Source organism: Cotesia typhae, unplaced genomic scaffold (genome assembly GCF_013202065.1).
Source record: "Cotesia typhae breed Kobodo isofemale line unplaced genomic scaffold, CoteBio_Ctyphae scaffold_152, whole genome shotgun sequence".
In the NCBI taxonomy this organism is placed as follows: Eukaryota; Metazoa; Arthropoda; class Insecta; order Hymenoptera; family Braconidae; genus Cotesia; species Cotesia typhae.
This window is the reverse complement of record NW_027423776.1, coordinates 11178523-11193610: the sequence shown is the minus strand read 5'-3', so window position 1 is coordinate 11193610 and position 15088 is coordinate 11178523. Positions and strand designations below refer to the sequence as shown.

General features: G+C 28.2%; 5 protein-coding genes and 1 long non-coding RNA gene across 10 annotated transcripts; 2 read left to right on the top strand and 4 right to left on the bottom strand.

Moving 5' to 3' along the window:
* Positions 1 to 407: 407 nt before the first annotated feature.
* Glurs-m (putative glutamate--tRNA ligase, mitochondrial) lies at positions 408 to 3013 on the bottom strand. Its single transcript, XM_074256700.1, has 6 exons — positions 2596 to 3013; positions 1310 to 2169; positions 1086 to 1246; positions 857 to 1014; positions 632 to 789; positions 408 to 563 (listed from the first exon to the last, which is right to left on the bottom strand). The coding sequence occupies exons 1-6, from the start codon at positions 2681 to 2683 to the stop codon at positions 483 to 485; spliced, it is 1506 nt and encodes a 501-aa protein (XP_074112801.1). The 5' UTR covers positions 2684 to 3013; the 3' UTR covers positions 408 to 482.
* Positions 3014 to 3724: 711 nt separating this feature from the next.
* Mlc-c (Myosin light chain cytoplasmic) lies at positions 3725 to 5408 on the bottom strand. 2 transcript variants are annotated; one of them, XM_074256711.1, is made up of 4 exons: positions 5257 to 5408; positions 5108 to 5135; positions 4268 to 4573; positions 3725 to 3978 (listed from the first exon to the last, which is right to left on the bottom strand). In XM_074256711.1, the coding sequence occupies exons 1-4, from the start codon at positions 5257 to 5259 to the stop codon at positions 3872 to 3874; spliced, it is 444 nt and encodes a 147-aa protein (XP_074112812.1). In that variant the 5' UTR covers positions 5260 to 5408; the 3' UTR covers positions 3725 to 3871. The 2 variants fall into 2 exon arrangements, with proteins under 2 accessions (XP_074112812.1, XP_074112811.1); XM_074256710.1 differs by lacking the exons at positions 5108 to 5135; positions 5257 to 5408 and adding an exon at positions 4647 to 4972.
* A 665-nt stretch (positions 5409 to 6073) lies between these two features.
* LOC141536287 (uncharacterized) lies at positions 6074 to 10371 on the top strand. Of its 4 annotated transcripts, none has more exons than XR_012480712.1 (3): positions 6074 to 6211; positions 6694 to 6935; positions 7059 to 7193. It is a non-coding gene; the product is annotated as an uncharacterized LOC141536287 (long non-coding RNA). The 4 variants fall into 4 exon arrangements; XR_012480710.1 differs by lacking the exon at positions 7059 to 7193 and adding an exon at positions 10238 to 10371 and having other exon boundaries at positions 6111 to 6215; XR_012480711.1 differs by lacking the exon at positions 7059 to 7193 and adding an exon at positions 7412 to 7472 and having other exon boundaries at positions 6111 to 6215.
* LOC141536278 (WD repeat, SAM and U-box domain-containing protein 1) lies at positions 6208 to 11767 on the bottom strand. Its single transcript, XM_074256698.1, has 14 exons — positions 11246 to 11767; positions 10617 to 10746; positions 10225 to 10396; positions 9994 to 10139; positions 9705 to 9937; positions 9401 to 9639; positions 8990 to 9339; positions 8701 to 8920; positions 8473 to 8618; positions 8189 to 8397; positions 7760 to 8055; positions 7406 to 7496; positions 7071 to 7327; positions 6208 to 6991 (listed from the first exon to the last, which is right to left on the bottom strand). Exons 2-14 carry the CDS (start codon positions 10724 to 10726, stop codon positions 6683 to 6685), a joined length of 2778 nt encoding a protein of 925 aa, XP_074112799.1. The 5' UTR covers positions 10727 to 10746; positions 11246 to 11767; the 3' UTR covers positions 6208 to 6682.
* Positions 11768 to 12050: 283 nt separating this feature from the next.
* LOC141536283 (GATA zinc finger domain-containing protein 1) lies at positions 12051 to 13531 on the top strand. Its single transcript, XM_074256708.1, has 4 exons — positions 12051 to 12207; positions 12320 to 12622; positions 12699 to 12904; positions 13252 to 13531. Exons 2-4 carry the CDS (start codon positions 12335 to 12337, stop codon positions 13469 to 13471), a joined length of 714 nt encoding a protein of 237 aa, XP_074112809.1. The 5' UTR covers positions 12051 to 12207; positions 12320 to 12334; the 3' UTR covers positions 13472 to 13531.
* A 29-nt stretch (positions 13532 to 13560) lies between these two features.
* Or (AP-3 complex subunit sigma-2 or) lies at positions 13561 to 15086 on the bottom strand. The gene is made up of 4 exons (XM_074256709.1): positions 14954 to 15086; positions 14713 to 14816; positions 13824 to 14207; positions 13561 to 13757 (listed from the first exon to the last, which is right to left on the bottom strand). Exons 2-4 carry the CDS (start codon positions 14779 to 14781, stop codon positions 13635 to 13637), a joined length of 576 nt encoding a protein of 191 aa, XP_074112810.1. The 5' UTR covers positions 14782 to 14816; positions 14954 to 15086; the 3' UTR covers positions 13561 to 13634.
* Positions 15087 to 15088: the final 2 nt, after the last annotated feature.

Here is a 15088-nt window from a genome sequence, read left to right as displayed (position 1 = left end):
TGCAATATTGTAATATTTAAAATTAGTCTAAGAATTATTTAGTTTTAATTGTAAGAACTATGTTGAAAAACTAAAAAGTAATAGATAAAACGTCTGGCCACAAATAAAATAAAAAAAAAAAAAAAAAAAAAAAAATTTGATTAGATAGATTTATCATACAATATAAATCTAAAATATTTTTAGAACTCTAGCCTCTGATTCTATACACTAGACTGATGAACTTATCAATACAATTAGTCAACTTTTTAAATTCTGTGATAATTAATCTAATGTAAAAACATCTGTGTAATGTTTATTGTCATACATGCACATTAATAACTTTTTGTCTAAATATTGTTAATTATGTAATAATAATAAGTTACCTCTCGTTTATTTTACTCAAAAGGTTTTAATGAAATTCTTCCAACTTTCAACTGTGTATACGTATATTTATTTCAATAATTACCATTATTGTTATTAAAAAAGACTTTTTTTTATTTATATCACCCACAGTGCTTGTTTAATCGATTAAGTGTCTTGTCTTTTCCTAGAATTTCCATCATTTCAACTACACTTGGGCCTTGCTGTAATTAAATAAATTTAAATAAAATTTTATAAGTATTTAATAAAATAAAAAAATTTTTAAAATTACCTCAAGTCCGCTGAGATGACCTCTAAGCAATTTCATCAGCTTTGGGAACTCTATATGATTGGTAGTGGAAAATTTCTTTAAACAAGTCCTTAAATTATTCCTATGAAAATCATTATTGTCTACTTGCGTTAATTCTGTACTCAATACTTTTATTAACTCTGAAAAAAATTAACAAATAATTATTACATTATAAATTATTACATAAAAATAAAAAAATTAACTTACCTGAATTTTCTGAAGTGGCAACTTGTGATTGAGGCATCACCCACAAAAATGAAAATTCTTTATTGACTAAATCTTTTAAAGTATGAATTCTATTTACAGACCAATTTAATATTGTTACTATGTGATCATCATCTAACTGCAGACTGCCATCATGTTGTCTTAAAATTTTATTTATTTATAATTAATAAAAAAAAAAAATTAATCAAATAATAATAACAATAAAAATTACCTGTCAGGAAAAGTTTCAAGGATTAATCTTCGTACTTTTTCTACTAAAATTTTGGTATTATTATCATCACTCAATAAATTAACTATTTCTAATTTATTTAATTCCATTAAAGTATCTCTATTGAGTTTGGACGAATGGGTGTTGATCTTATTGATGTCAAACTTAAAAAAAAAAAAACAATTAAATTAATGTTCCTATTAAAAAAAAAAAAAAAAAAAAACTACCTGTTTGATTAATTGCTCATAACTATAACAAGAAATCGATGAATCCCTATCAAAGCCACCTCCAGCATGAGTGATATAATTAATCAGAGCCAGCGGAAAGATTCCCTGTTCCCTGTAGAAGTCAACTTTGATGTCGCCCTGCCTCTTGGAGAGCTTCGAGCCGTCAGTATTGAGAATCAGAGGCAGGTGAGCAAAGTTTGGAGGTATCCAACCAAAGGCCTGATAAATTTCCAGGTGCTTGGGGGTCGACACTAGCCACTCGACCCCTCTGAGGACATGAGATATCTCCATCAAGTGGTCATCGACCACGTTAGCAAAATGGTAAGTAGGATACCCGTCAGCTTTTACGATCACAAAGTCCGCTTCCTGCTGGGTGGGCTCAAAATCTCCGTAAACAATATCCTTGAATCCTTGAGGCTCTGGGCTCAACTTGAACCTAATACAGTGCTCGAGGCCTTTGCTGAGCTTCTCCTTGACGACATCTTTCTCCAGGTGACGACAGCGGTTGTCGTACTTGGGAATCAGCCGAGCCTTCACTGCTTCTCGTCTCAGCAGGTCCAGCCTGTGCTCAGTGCAAAAGCAAGGATACGCTGAGCCATTTTCTATCAATTTTTTCATGTACTCCTGGTAAATCTCCAGCCGCTTCGACTGGATATAGGGACCTGTTGGTCCTCCTCTCACTGGATCCTCATCCGGGATTATTCCTGCCCAAATCAAGTTGTTTCGCAGCCTCTCCATTGCTCCAGGTTGCAATCTCGTCTGGTCAGTGTCCTCGATTCGCAGTAGAAAGTGTCCATTGTGCTGGCGAGAGAATAAATAATTGTACAAGGCTGTTCTTAGACCACCCAAGTGAAGATCACCTGAAATTTATTGTTATTGTCATTTTAATAATTGTTAAAAAATAATTATTGACACTGAAGCTAACAGACATTATAAATTTTTTTACAATTTTATAAAAATTATTATGAAAAAAAAATTCCTTACATAAAAATTGCAAAAAAAAAAATTTTAAATAATTTTTTTTAATTAAATTGATTTTTTATAAAATTTAAAAAAATTGATGACATTCATTTTAGCTGTCGACAATTTTTAAATTTTATTTAACAAAAAGATTTGTTCAAAAAAATTATATTTTTAATTTTTTTTAATTTCTAGATGTCAATTTTTTTTTCTCATTTTTAAAAAAATTATTAAATATGTGCTACATTAATTTTCATAAAAAATTGACAGTTGTCAACAAACTTCAGTATAATAATAATAATAATAATAATAATAATTTTAGTTACCTGTAGGACTTGGAGCGAACCTGACACGCACCAGTGGCTTACTGTAGCCTCGCTGTTGGATAAATTGAACGGTGAATGCTCTCAACATATTCTACATGTCACGATATTTTCACCTTGGTAAGTTTATTATTTACATATGTCCACCACGTGTTAGTTTGAACTTTTTGCAAGTGTAATTTATTGAGCTGAGGGTTGGACGTCTATCGACGAGGGCGCTCAAGTCACTGAGACTAGAAAAACTCTGATCTCTGATCAGATCCGCAACCTAGCCCACCGAATTAAATTGCAGTGCAGTTTGTTGAACTTGAAAAAACCTGTAATTGCAGTTCTTGATGACCTCAAACTTGAAAGTGGAGGGAGGACATTTTTTTTTTACACTTAATAGATGCAAAATGCTTGAACAAATTTTTTTTTTCGCATGTTATGGTAAAAATTTATTTTTCACATTATCTACTGTTAATAAATTAACACTGAAGTTGACAGACATTAAAAATTTTTTTAGAATTTTTTAGCAATTAAATTATTAAAAAAAAAAAATTAATTAAAAAATTTCACATGTAAAAATTAATAAAAATTAAAAGTGAAAAATTTTAGAAGCATATTTTTATTGTAATTAATTGATTAAAAAAATTTTTTTAATTGACAGCTGACAGCTAACTTCAATAACCTCTAAATTAAAATACATGATAGTCTTGAAGTTAGTCAAAGGTCGAAACTCGATTTATTATTGGTTAATTTATTATTTGGCGCGCGCTCAGCGCGCTATTTAAATTTTTAGTAAAAAGGAGCAAGCGTTCAAAAAAAAATTAAAAAATGGCCAAGACTGCGAACTTTAGTATCATTATTATTATTATTATTATTATTATTATTATTATTATTATTATTATTATTATTATTATTATTATTATTAAGTAATCTTTACTAATTATAATGTAATATTACAAAATAAAATGAATATCCGTACGGTCGATAGTTGTTTTTATTTTATAAATATAAATAAAAATTTTTAGATTATCCTACGTCTGTCTTTTACTCAACAGATACAATTATAAAAATTTTAATTCTATGCAACTATTTTTATTTTGCATTTAATTTAAATTTATCTTAACGAAAATCAGAAATTACAAAATTATTAATTGTAATTAGCAAATGAAATATTATATTTTAAAAATGTAAATTATTTATAAAATTAATAATACATAGTAAAATAAATGGAAAATTGAAAGAAATTTAATTAAATGCATTAGGAATATTAGTTTTTCATGATTATTATGAATTAACCGCACATAACATGGCGGACAAATTCTTCGTAATTAATATTTCCCTGAGAATCTTCATGCCCAGCCAAGAGAGTTTCAACTTCTTCATCGCTCAGTTTCTCACCTGTAAATAAAATTATTTTATTTATTTAAATATTGGCCCAAAAAAATTTTTTTTTAATTTAATTTTTATCTTAAAAAATTAATTAAGCAATTATTTAATCATTTTTTTGATAAAAAAAAAATTGATATTTAGAAATAAAAAATAAAAATGAACTTTAAAAAAAATTTTTCTGAGCAAATTTATTTATAAAATAATAAAAAAAAAAAAAAAAAAAGATCGAATAATTGCTAACTTAAATATTATAAAAAAATAAAGCCAAGTTTCTTTAAAATGAATAAATAATATTTACCAAGAGTAGTCAGCAGGTGTCTCAACTCAGCGGAGGAAATGATACCATTTCCATCTTTATCAAAGTGACGTAATCCCTCGATGAAATCATCAGCAGTGTCAGACGTACGGGACTTGCTAATAGCCTGATAAATTGGCAAGAAAACTTCAAAACTGATGCGCTCATCTGGTTTGTGCTGGTGGGTGAATTTTTTGACGTCTGACTCGGTGGGGTTTTGCCCTAGAGCACGTAGGGCATCGCCGATTTGAGACACGTGGATCTTACCGTCTCCACGGCTGTCAAACAACTGGAATGCTTCTTGGAACTCTAAAAAAAAAAAAAAAAAAAAATAAAAAATAATTTCCACTATTTTCTATTAACTAATCTAGACTAAAATCACCATCCATTGACGAGAGCATCCTGTTAGTCAGTTCTTGGTAATTAACTCCGTACATTTTAAAAAAAAATAATTAAAACAAAAAATTGCAACACGAGCAAGTAAAACTGTCAACGTAAACTGAGTTAACAATTTTAAAAATTCAGCAAATGAAATCGCGAACCCCTCTACTATCAGGTTAAATCAGAGCAGACAGTATGACCACCTCCAGCGCAGATCAATTCTGCTAAATTCTGCCTAATGTCTATAAAAGGTTATTTATTCGCAATAATGCATTTAAGGGATCAGTAGAGGGGTCAGTTAATGTCTGCTCACTGTTTCACCTATAAAAAGACACAAGTTCTACTCTTGACCTCATTTACAGATCTCCAATGTCCAATGAAAGTATAAATTAACCAGCAACCACCTTACGTCTGACTTGTAATTGTTTTTTTTTTTTTTTTTTTTTTTTTTTTTTAAATTACCTGCAAGTTGGTCTTCGGAGTAAGATGCCTGTAAATATTAAAAAATTTAGTTTTATTTATCTGATCTTTATCTTTACATGCTAATGACAATAACAATGATAATTATAATTATTGTTATTGTTGCAGAAGTAAAAATTAAAAAAACTTACCATGGCGAACAGTCTTGAAATAATAAAATAAACTTTACAGATGAATAATCTGATGAATCACAGGCTAACGCAATTTATTAATGGAAATGCTTACATTTAATACAAGAAAAGAACAAATTCACAAATGGCACACACGGATGCTACGGGCGTGGTGTATATGTATATATATTGTGTTTTGTGTATTGGAAAAATTAACACGTAACATCCCGGCAATTTATCGGTGGGAAAAATAAAGGAAGGTACAACTAGCGCCCTCTGGCATTATTGTTAGTATATTTAAATAAATCACAGTGCTACAAATATAGGTTTATAAATAAAAATATATATAATTTTTTAATGATATTAAAGTTAGCTATCACTTGACAATTTTTTCATTTTCTTAAACAAAAAAACATTTTTAATTTATTAAAATTTCTACAAGTCCATTTTTTTAATAATTTTTTTTTTGCTATAATTTATTTGTTAAAGAAAATGAAAACAATTGTGAAGTGACAGCTAAATTTAATGTTATAATTTTTTAAGTATACATAAGTGTATCTTGATATTTACAATATTGAAATTTTACTGAAGACAGCTGTCAATTTTTTTATTTCTTATAAAAAATTAATCACAGTAATAAAAATGCTTTTAAAATTTTGCACTTATAATTTTTCTTAATTTTCACATGTGGAATTTTTTTTTATAATAAATTTAGTTACTATAAAATTATAAAAACATTTTTATTGTTTGTCAACTTCAGTATCATATATTAAAATTGATTAAAAATACGTGACTGTCAAAATTCGGTCACTTGGCTCGGAACTTTATCTTACAATCGGGTAATTTGGAGTAAATACTATTATTATTTATTTATTTATTAAAATACAATTTTAGTTACTGTTGTCGTGTGTGTAAATATTTTTACAAGAGATGGTGATGACAGGCCACCAAGTAACTATACGATTGACTTGACTAAGTAAGTAAGTAAGTAATCATTATTATTATTATACAAAAAAGAATAAATTATTATTTGTCATTGTTTAGATATATGAAGTTACTTATTTATGATAGTGAAGTCAGCTGACAGCTGTCATATTTTTTTTTTTTTTTATCGTTACAACAAATCAAATAACACTGAAGTTGACAGACATTAAAAATTTTTTTTTTAATTTTGTAGCAATTAAATTATTAAAAAGAAATTAATTAAAAAATTTCACATGTGAAAATTAATAAAAATTACCAGTGAAAATTTTTAGAAGCATTTTTTTATTGTAATTAATTTGTTAAAAAAATTTTTTAAATTGACAGCTGACCGCTAACTTCAGTGTCTTTATTTTTGGTCATAAAAAATTGGAACATTGAGACCTTATGCAGAGAAAAAAGTCAATATACAAAAAGATATTTAAAAATAAAAAATAAAAAAATTCACTTTTTTTTAATAAATTAATTAATCATCAGAACGTTCACCGTGAAGAAAAGTACAAATGGCGTTTCTCAAAGCAATCGCTGGAGTAATTGAGGTGTCATTCAACGACACATTGGTCATAGGACTGGTATACTTCCCGCAAAGGAACCACTCATTGATAGCGGCTTTCTCATAAATGAATCCATCGGAGCATTTCACTGGTTCGCGCATTATTTCGTGAGTTATTGGACAAACATATTCATCTGGAACTTCTGTGTCTTCGAAATTATTGAAGGTATTTATGTCTTGCTGTTTTAACCAGTACAGTTGATTTTTAAATATCTTCATCAGCTGGAAAAAAATTATAATAAATATATTAAATTTATAAATTAATTTTTGTATTTATTATTTAAATAAGTAAAATAATTACATCTGGATAATCAAAGACTCCAAGCCTTGCAATAAGAACTTCTTCCGGCAAAGTGAGTAAAAGTCTTCCATTGAGCCTAGAAGCCGCAACTCGACCTTCTAAAATTCCTAAATCAACTTCAATTAGCCATTTAACAATATCCTCGGTTTTCCAATCGATTATATTTTTTCTGTTGTTCCGTAATTGGTCTATTAAAATACTTTGGGATATAAGTTGCTGTGGAAGCCGCCACAGTGCTACTGTTTTATCCAAAGCCCCTAGATAAAAATTAATTATTTAATAAAATTAAATTTTAATTACTATTATGACAATGACTGATAATTGATTATATTTACCTGTAGCAAATAAGGCAGTATCACCGGAAAAGGCACAACATGTCACTAAACTTTCATGATATTCTAGTACAAAGAGACACATACCAGAATTCTGAAATAAAAATTAATAAATTTATTTTTAATTTATTATTTGGAAAAATTTAATGAAAAATTATTTTGTAAATATAATTAAATTTCAAAAATTTATTGTTATTATTTTTTAAGCTAGTTTTTAAACAATAATAATAATAACAATAATAAAAAATGAATTTTTGTAATGATTATTATTATTTTTGAATAAAAAATTTAATTTTTAATTTTTAATTTAAAAATTTATTATTATTTTAATAATAAATAAAATAAATGATATATTACCACACTCCATATTCTAGCAGTTCGATCAGTAGCAACACTACCAATAATTTCACCATAAAAAGGAGCGAATTTAACATCCATAACATTTCCCCCATGACCAGAAAGTACTCGTTTTTCTCTATAAGACACTAAACTCGCATAAGAACCCTCCTCAGTATCTTCACAAAAATTAGAATCTTCTTTATTCTTCGGATTAATTTTTATTTGCCACAATTTTACATAAGAATCATTTCCGCAGGTCGCTAAAGTAAAACTTTTGCTATCGTCATCGCGAACCGTGGGTGACTGTCTTGAACCTTTGAATAATAAATGAAAAAAAAAAAAAAAAAAAAAAAAAAAAAAAATCAATAAAACAACTAAACTTGAAAATTTTCTTTTTAAATTATGCAAAAGACAATATTAATTTATAAAATAAATAAAAAAGTATACCAACGACTGCTGTAAAAGGCGAAGAAGTAGCAGGACTAAAATCGCACCCTTGAACTCCAAGATCATGGGAGTCGCAGACAGCAATTGCATTAGAGTCTCCGTAGACTTCAAATATCCTCCAGGAGCCTTCACTGCAAGCTGTCACGATGTAAGACGAATCTGGAGTGAAGGCTATCGCGGTGATTGCGTCTGCGTGACCTTCCAAAATTCTGCATTCAAAATTCCTGATATTATTTCTTTTTTAATTTAATTTAATTTAATTATTTAATTATTTATAACAGTACTGTATTTCTTCCATAGTATTTATATCCCAGAGCGTTGTTTTTTCATCATCTCCAGCAGTCGCTAGCTTAGTACCGTCCGGAGACCAGCGACATACACGAATGCCAGTTCCTGAATTGACAAATGATTCACGCGCTTGTTCTCCAGTCTGTCAAAAAAAAAAAAAAAAAAAAAAATTATTGGAATAAAATTATTGACAATTAAAATTAATATAATATAATGATGATTACTTCAGTACACCAGAGCATAGTGGTCCCGTCTAAAGAACAAGAAGCTAGCATTGTCCCGCAAGGACTGAACTCGATGTAATTAACACTGTACTTGTGACCGTCAATGGGACTGAAAGGCTTTTCGACGAATTTTAGCTCCACGTGTGCTATTTGTTCTCCATCTTCTGTGTCTACTATTTCTTCTTCTCTTTCTGCAGTCCAGAGTCTCACAAGTTTGTCCCTATAAAATAATAATTAATTAATTAATATTAATTAATTTGTGTAAATTTTAATTTATAAAATTACTCACCCAGAACCAGACGCTAATAAATTATTACCGTAGAAAGCAACTCCATTGACCGCACCGCCGTGGTCGTCCAAGGTTGAAACCAGGGTAACATCATTGCCAGAATTTTCGGCAAAATGCACAACTTTTTGTTCCTGAACCGCGTCCTGATTTTCTTCGGTTGACTGATGAATCAGAGCGGCAGTTCGACGCAAAAGTTTTGAGTCAAGAGTTAAGTTGTTGCCAGTGAGATCCCAGACTATTACGCTACGGTCGTTTGAACCTGTTGCTAGAAGATTGCCGTCTCTTGAAAAGGCACAGCATGCTACGTAACGTTTGTGATCTCTTAAAACTGATACTATTTTTCCTGTATTCTGTAAATAATATTAATGTTCATAATTTCTTCTTTAATAATAATAAAAATAAACAACTTACTGTATCCCATATCACAGCAATTTTATCAAGGCCACTACTAACAATATAAGCCCCATTAGAACTAAATTTAACACAAGTCAATGCACTGCTATGCCTTTGAAATATTTTTGAAAGCGTTATCGATGCAGTAATTGGCTGAATTTGAGTTTTTCCTTCCACAACTTTAACATCCCATAATTTAACATCATGATCATTTCCACAAGTCACCAATTGATATGACTTTTCAATGGCTCTCTGATCTGAGCATAAAAAAAAAAAAAACCATTTTATCAATCGCCTTTGTAGTTTTAACAAAAAAACTTACTCGTTATAACTTGGTAAGAAGAAAAGTCACAACAAACAACCCCAAGATCATGAGCGTCATCGACTGTTGCGAAGATATTTACCGACTGGTCCAAGCTCTGGCTCCCACTGGTATCCACCATTTCAAATGACGAAAAGAGTTTCAAAACTCCTAGAGTGCAAGATGTTAGGAGCCAGTTTGAGTCTGGAGAGAAGGTAACGCTCTGGACAGATCCTTCGTGCGCCTGCAGAGACCTGTCAATTAATTATTTATTAATTATTAATGTATTTTTATTTATGCTTAAATTCACCTTATCAAATTCCTACGGATAAGATCCCAGAGACAAATTTGTCCATTATCCCCTGCAGTCACCAACAAAGTTGAGTCTGGAGCAAATCGACAAACTCTGACAGCTTCACCGCCAGTTTGCACCAGCGTGTGAATTTTTGATCCAGTCTATTTAATATTATTATTATTATTATTATTATCATTTTAACTAAATTTAATAATATTTTTTTTTTTAATAATTAAAATAATTTACTCTTAAATTCCAGAGCTGCGTTGTCCCGTCGATACTCGCGCTGGCCAGCATCGTTGACTGAGGGCTAATTTTCACACAAGTCACCCCGTATTTGTGACCCATTAACGGAGACCATGATACTTGTTCATATCCAGTTCCTTGGTGCCATTTCCATACTCTGACACTTTTGTCTCTAAAAAAATAATTTTAATAGCATTAAATACTTGATTTTTATGATATTAAAAATTTTTTTTACTAAATTATAGCAAGAAAAATTTATTTAAATTCAATTTTAAAAAATTAATTTAAAAATTCCATTTTAAAAAATTATAAATGCAATTTTTTAAAAATAATTTTCTAAACCGAGTTTATTAAAAAAAAATATTCTTCCTTATAAAATAAAATTTACTTACCCAGAACCGGTGACCAAAGTGCAATCAGCAGCAAAATCAACACTATTTACATCATTCCTATGGACGGATAAAGTTTGTAAAATATGAGCATCCTCGATAGACGACTCCATTTCTAATACTGATTTCTTCTCTGGAAAATATTATATCATCTTTGAATTATTAACGCGCCCAGCAGTTAGCGCGAGATGATAAAACTTAAACACGTAAATAAAAGTAATAATGCACTAGGGTATGAGCATGCATTATTGCATCTATTATTATTCTATTTCTATTGTGTAGGCCAATGCTGCGCAAAGGCTACAAATTAATAAAATATACAATGCTTATAAACTTAAAACTGACGTGTTATGTGACGGCTACCACGCGGAAATATCGATCATCTTTCATTGTAATCGCGAATGAATTATTTCTTAACTTTTATTAAATACCTGTCATATTTTTATTAATTTTATGAGATATTATTTTTTATATTTCTTCTTTTAAACGCGGCAACTAATAAAATAAAATAAACAATTAATAACATACTAAATTTTGTGATCAGAGAAGAAATGTTAATTAAAGTGGGTAAAGTTTTAATAATAATAACAACAATAATTTTGAAAAAATTAATTAAATAAAAATAAATTTACCTTACTATGTAGAAAAATAAATTCCTTATAAAAAATGTGAATTAACAAATTGTAACCTGCTGTAACCGCTTGCAAAACTTAACTACTGACACTATGAACTTAAACTAAAGTTAGATTCCTGTTCATAAATAATGATGAAGAAGCGCGTGTCTAGTTAAACATATATTCCTGTTTTTATACGTTTCGATCGATAGTCATACTCCAGCCGAGTGGCTCTTGTTATGAATTATTTTTAGTGATAAAAGCATACTAAGCCAAAATCTCCTTCTTTTGACATATTATTATTTTGCTCATTAGCAAATTACATTCAGAAATTTCGACCATGGCCCGGTTTGTTTTCTAAAAAAAAAAAATAATATTTATTATTAATGTCGTGTCTGATCATCAATCTGAAATTTTAATTCTATTTACCTGATATATCTTCAGTGGCCGTTGAAAATTCTTCTGAATTATCCAAAAAGTCGTAGCCCCTTCCTTAATAATAATAATAATAATAAATTTATAAATAATTATAATTGTTTTTTTTTTTTTTTTTTTAATTCTTATGGTTAAAATTAAATTATTAAAAAAATATAATTGTATAATAAAATATTAAATTTTAATATTGAATAACACTGAAGTTGACAGATATTAGAAATTTTTTTAGGAGTTTAAAAATTATGACACTGAAGTGAGCAGACATTAAAAATTATTTTAAAATTTTATAACAATGCAATTATTAAAAAAAATTCCATATGTGAAAATTAATAAAAATTACAAGTGAAAATTTTTAAAAGCATTTTTACTGTTTGTAATTGATTTGTTATGAGTATTTAAAAAGTGACAGTTGTCAGCTAACTTCAGCTGAATAAAAACACTAAATACAAGTTTATCATAGTTAGTGATTGGTTAGATCAAACAATGTGGATTATTCATATCTACCGTAAATATCAATAAAAAAAAAAAAATAAAAACATTACTTTGTGAGTATTCTTTTTTAATTTATTTAATCAATTTTAAACTATTTTTAATTAAAAAAATTTGAGGTTATATAACAAAAATATATAAAATTTATATATATATATATATATATAGATTTTAGGCAAAAAAATGCCTCTAGGAGTTGCCAAGCCGGTGTGTATAAAGTGCGGGGGCCAGAAATCTCCTCTTTGGCACTCGACGGAGCTAGGCAGCCTTTGCAACAAATGTCTGGAGGACGAGAGAAATGCTTCTAACTCTGGGAAAAATGACGAGGAGGATTCGGGGTCCAAGCCCTCTCGCAAAAGCACCAGGATCACCAGGTGGTGCAAGCCTGAGAAAAAAAATGAATCTTCACTGCCTCCAACTATCAAGACTGTTCCTAAAGGCAAAGGTCGAAGACATATTTTTAAAAAAACAGTAAGTAATTTTAATTATTAATTAATCATCAGTGATTTTTTTTTAATAATTAAAATTAAAAAAAAATTTTTTTTAGCCAACAAAAGCACCGTCTTCAGTGGCTACACCAGTCACAAGTAATTTTGTATTTTACAAAGGATCTTATTTTCAAGTAGGTGATGTTGTCTCAGTCCAGGATATTGATGACAATGGAATTTATTATGCTCAGATAAGAGGGTTCCTTACTGATCAGTATTGCGAAAAGAGTGCTGCTATAACTTGGCTTCTTCCTACAGCCACTAGGTATTAATTTTTTATTTAATATAATTTTCTATTAATTTATTATTTTATTTAGATTTTCATTAATTATTATTTTTAAAAAATTGTTTATTAAATTTTTATTTAAAGTCATTGAATTTTAGATTTAATTTTTATATAAAAAAAAAAAAAAAAAAAAAAAAGTAAGGTATGAAATTTATTTAATTAAATTTTATGGCTTTAAAAAAAATATCAAAAAACCAAATAAATAATTTTTTTAAAAGTCTAAAAGTGAAATTTCCTATAAAATTTAATTACTAAAAATAAAATAAATTTCTAATTATTGAAAAAAACAATCAATAATTATTTTATAATAAATAAAATTTTTTTAGCCCGCCACCAGAAGAAGGATTCAGCCCAGAAACCTACATAATGGGTCCTGAAGAAGACTTACCCCGAAAATTAGAGTGTATGGAGTTCATAATGCACGCACCATCTGATTACTACAAGCTAAAAAATACTCCATACCCTCCAGCTTTAACAGAAAGCGCTACAGGAGGATACATATGGACGTCTCTCGGAAATGAAGCTACAACTTTTTACAAAAAGTAATAGATATTATTTGTGTAAATACATATTTATAAAATCTAATAAATAACTTATTTAATAATACAGGATTGTATTATATATTTATACCAGGATTATAAAACATTCTTAGAATTTTTATTTATCTAAAAATAAATGCATACAATATTTATATTTTTATCAGAACCTGTCAGAATTTAAGGTCTTTAATAGCTTGTGGTAAATCCGGAAGCTTCATATCTTTTATTTGCTGGGGGATGTTCATATTTTTAACCGCTGAGACTGCCCGTGCTGGAGCTGCAGTTATTCCCGCCTGTAAAATAATTTTATTAGAAAAATATTAAGTGATATTTATATTGAAGATAATTAATTAAATTACTTCTTGCTTTTCCAACTTATTCTGGTCCTCTATCCGCGTGAGAATCTCCGTCATATTAGTCTCCAGGACCATACCTCCCATCACCAGCTCGTTGAGGATATAGTGAACTTTATCTACGTGGAATATCAAGTCCAGCTCGCAGACATTTTCAAAGCACTTGTCCAATGTTTCGACAAACACCTGAATTAGGTCAAGTATCCCTAGCTCAGACTCCGAGCTGTCGACGCAGAACACAAAGTAGAGCGTTGCATAATGCCTGTAAATTAATTTGTAATCCGATCCACCGATTAAACTTCCTCCTTCTAAAAAATTACATACATTGTCATCTCTTTTTGATACTAGTTGAAATGTTTCTTTTATTATTTGCTGCTGCATATCTTCATTCTGTCAAAAAATTATTTTTATTTCATTTAGTATATTTTTTATTAGTTTATTTTAAAGACACTGACATTAAAAAAATTATTTTGAAAATTAATGAAAATAAAGTTAGCCGACATTTAAAAATTTTTATGATTTTTTTTTATTAAATAACTATTACAAAAAAATTTTTTTTAATTATTAGTAAAAAATTTTTTAAACGGTTTTTTTTTTATTGTAATTTATTAATTATAAAAATAAAAAAAAAATTAACAGCTGTTTGTTAACTTTAATATCATTTAATTTTACAAAACTCAAATCAGCTGATATTTGAAAATTTTTTAGTTTTAATTTAAAAAATAAATTATTAAAATATAAAAAATTTTGTTAAGAATTCTTTTCTTTGTAATTTACTTATGATAATTTAAAAATTAAAAGAAATTTTTTAAATGTCAATTAACTCCAAAACTGTCAAAAAAACCAACAATTAAATTTAAAAAATAATAATAATAATAATAAATATGAAACTTACAAAATAATGATAAAATTTAGACAATCTTGGTTTTCCATGGTTGTTAAATACCAAAATAGCTTTAATCATTTTTCTTCCCTAAACTGGATTAAATAATAATAAACCTGTAATAATAATAATTAATTACATTATAAAATTGTGACAGGTTCAATTTTATTTTCATTCTGAATCAATAAAAAACTAAATATTTACAACAAAATTAAATAAACACAAACAAAAAAAAATATAAATAATTACTTACTAATTAATTTATAATCTGATTATAAACCCATGATAAAAATGTATTTACCGCAGATAAATAATAATATATTCACTCATAACTATACCAAACACATAACACATCTTGTACTTGACAACAAAGATGGCGTCATTTTTT

Excerpts from the sequence above, each read along its gene's own strand:
- Mlc-c (XM_074256710.1), bottom strand. The coding sequence starts at position 4,701 with ATGTACGGAGTTAATTACCAAGAACTGACTAACAGGATGCTCTCGTCA. Across the intron at positions 4,574-4,646 it reads GATGCTCTCGTCAATGGATG|AGTTCCAAGAAGCATTCCAG; the intron begins GTGATTTTAGTC and ends TTTTTTTTTTAG. Across the intron at positions 3,979-4,267 it reads ACACCTGCTGACTACTCTTG|GTGAGAAACTGAGCGATGAA; the intron begins GTAAATATTATT and ends TTTTATTTACAG.
- Or (XM_074256709.1), bottom strand. The coding sequence starts at position 14,781 with ATGATTAAAGCTATTTTGGTATTTAACAACCATGGAAAACCAAGATTG. Across the intron at positions 14,208-14,712 it reads CTAAATTTTATCATTATTTT|AATGAAGATATGCAGCAGCA; the intron begins GTAAGTTTCATA and ends ATTTTTTGACAG. Across the intron at positions 13,758-13,823 it reads ATAAGTTGGAAAAGCAAGAA|GCGGGAATAACTGCAGCTCC; the intron begins GTAATTTAATTA and ends ATTATTTTACAG.
- LOC141536283 (XM_074256708.1), top strand. The coding sequence starts at position 12,335 with ATGCCTCTAGGAGTTGCCAAGCCGGTGTGTATAAAGTGCGGGGGCCAG. Across the intron at positions 12,623-12,698 it reads GACATATTTTTAAAAAAACA|CCAACAAAAGCACCGTCTTC; the intron begins GTAAGTAATTTT and ends AATTTTTTTTAG. Across the intron at positions 12,905-13,251 it reads CTTCTTCCTACAGCCACTAG|CCCGCCACCAGAAGAAGGAT; the intron begins GTATTAATTTTT and ends AAATTTTTTTAG.
- LOC141536278 (XM_074256698.1), bottom strand. The coding sequence starts at position 10,726 with ATGGAGTCGTCTATCGAGGATGCTCATATTTTACAAACTTTATCCGTC. Across the intron at positions 10,397-10,616 it reads ACTTTGGTCACCGGTTCTGG|AGACAAAAGTGTCAGAGTAT; the intron begins GTAAGTAAATTT and ends TTATTTTTTTAG. Across the intron at positions 7,497-7,759 it reads CTGCTAGAATATGGAGTGTG|AATTCTGGTATGTGTCTCTT; the intron begins GTAATATATCAT and ends TTTTTATTTCAG.
- Glurs-m (XM_074256700.1), bottom strand. The coding sequence starts at position 2,683 with ATGTTGAGAGCATTCACCGTTCAATTTATCCAACAGCGAGGCTACAGT. Across the intron at positions 2,170-2,595 it reads GTTCGCTCCAAGTCCTACAG|GTGATCTTCACTTGGGTGGT; the intron begins GTAACTAAAATT and ends AATAAATTTCAG. Across the intron at positions 1,247-1,309 it reads ATGAGCAATTAATCAAACAG|TTTGACATCAATAAGATCAA; the intron begins GTAGTTTTTTTT and ends TTTTTTTTTAAG.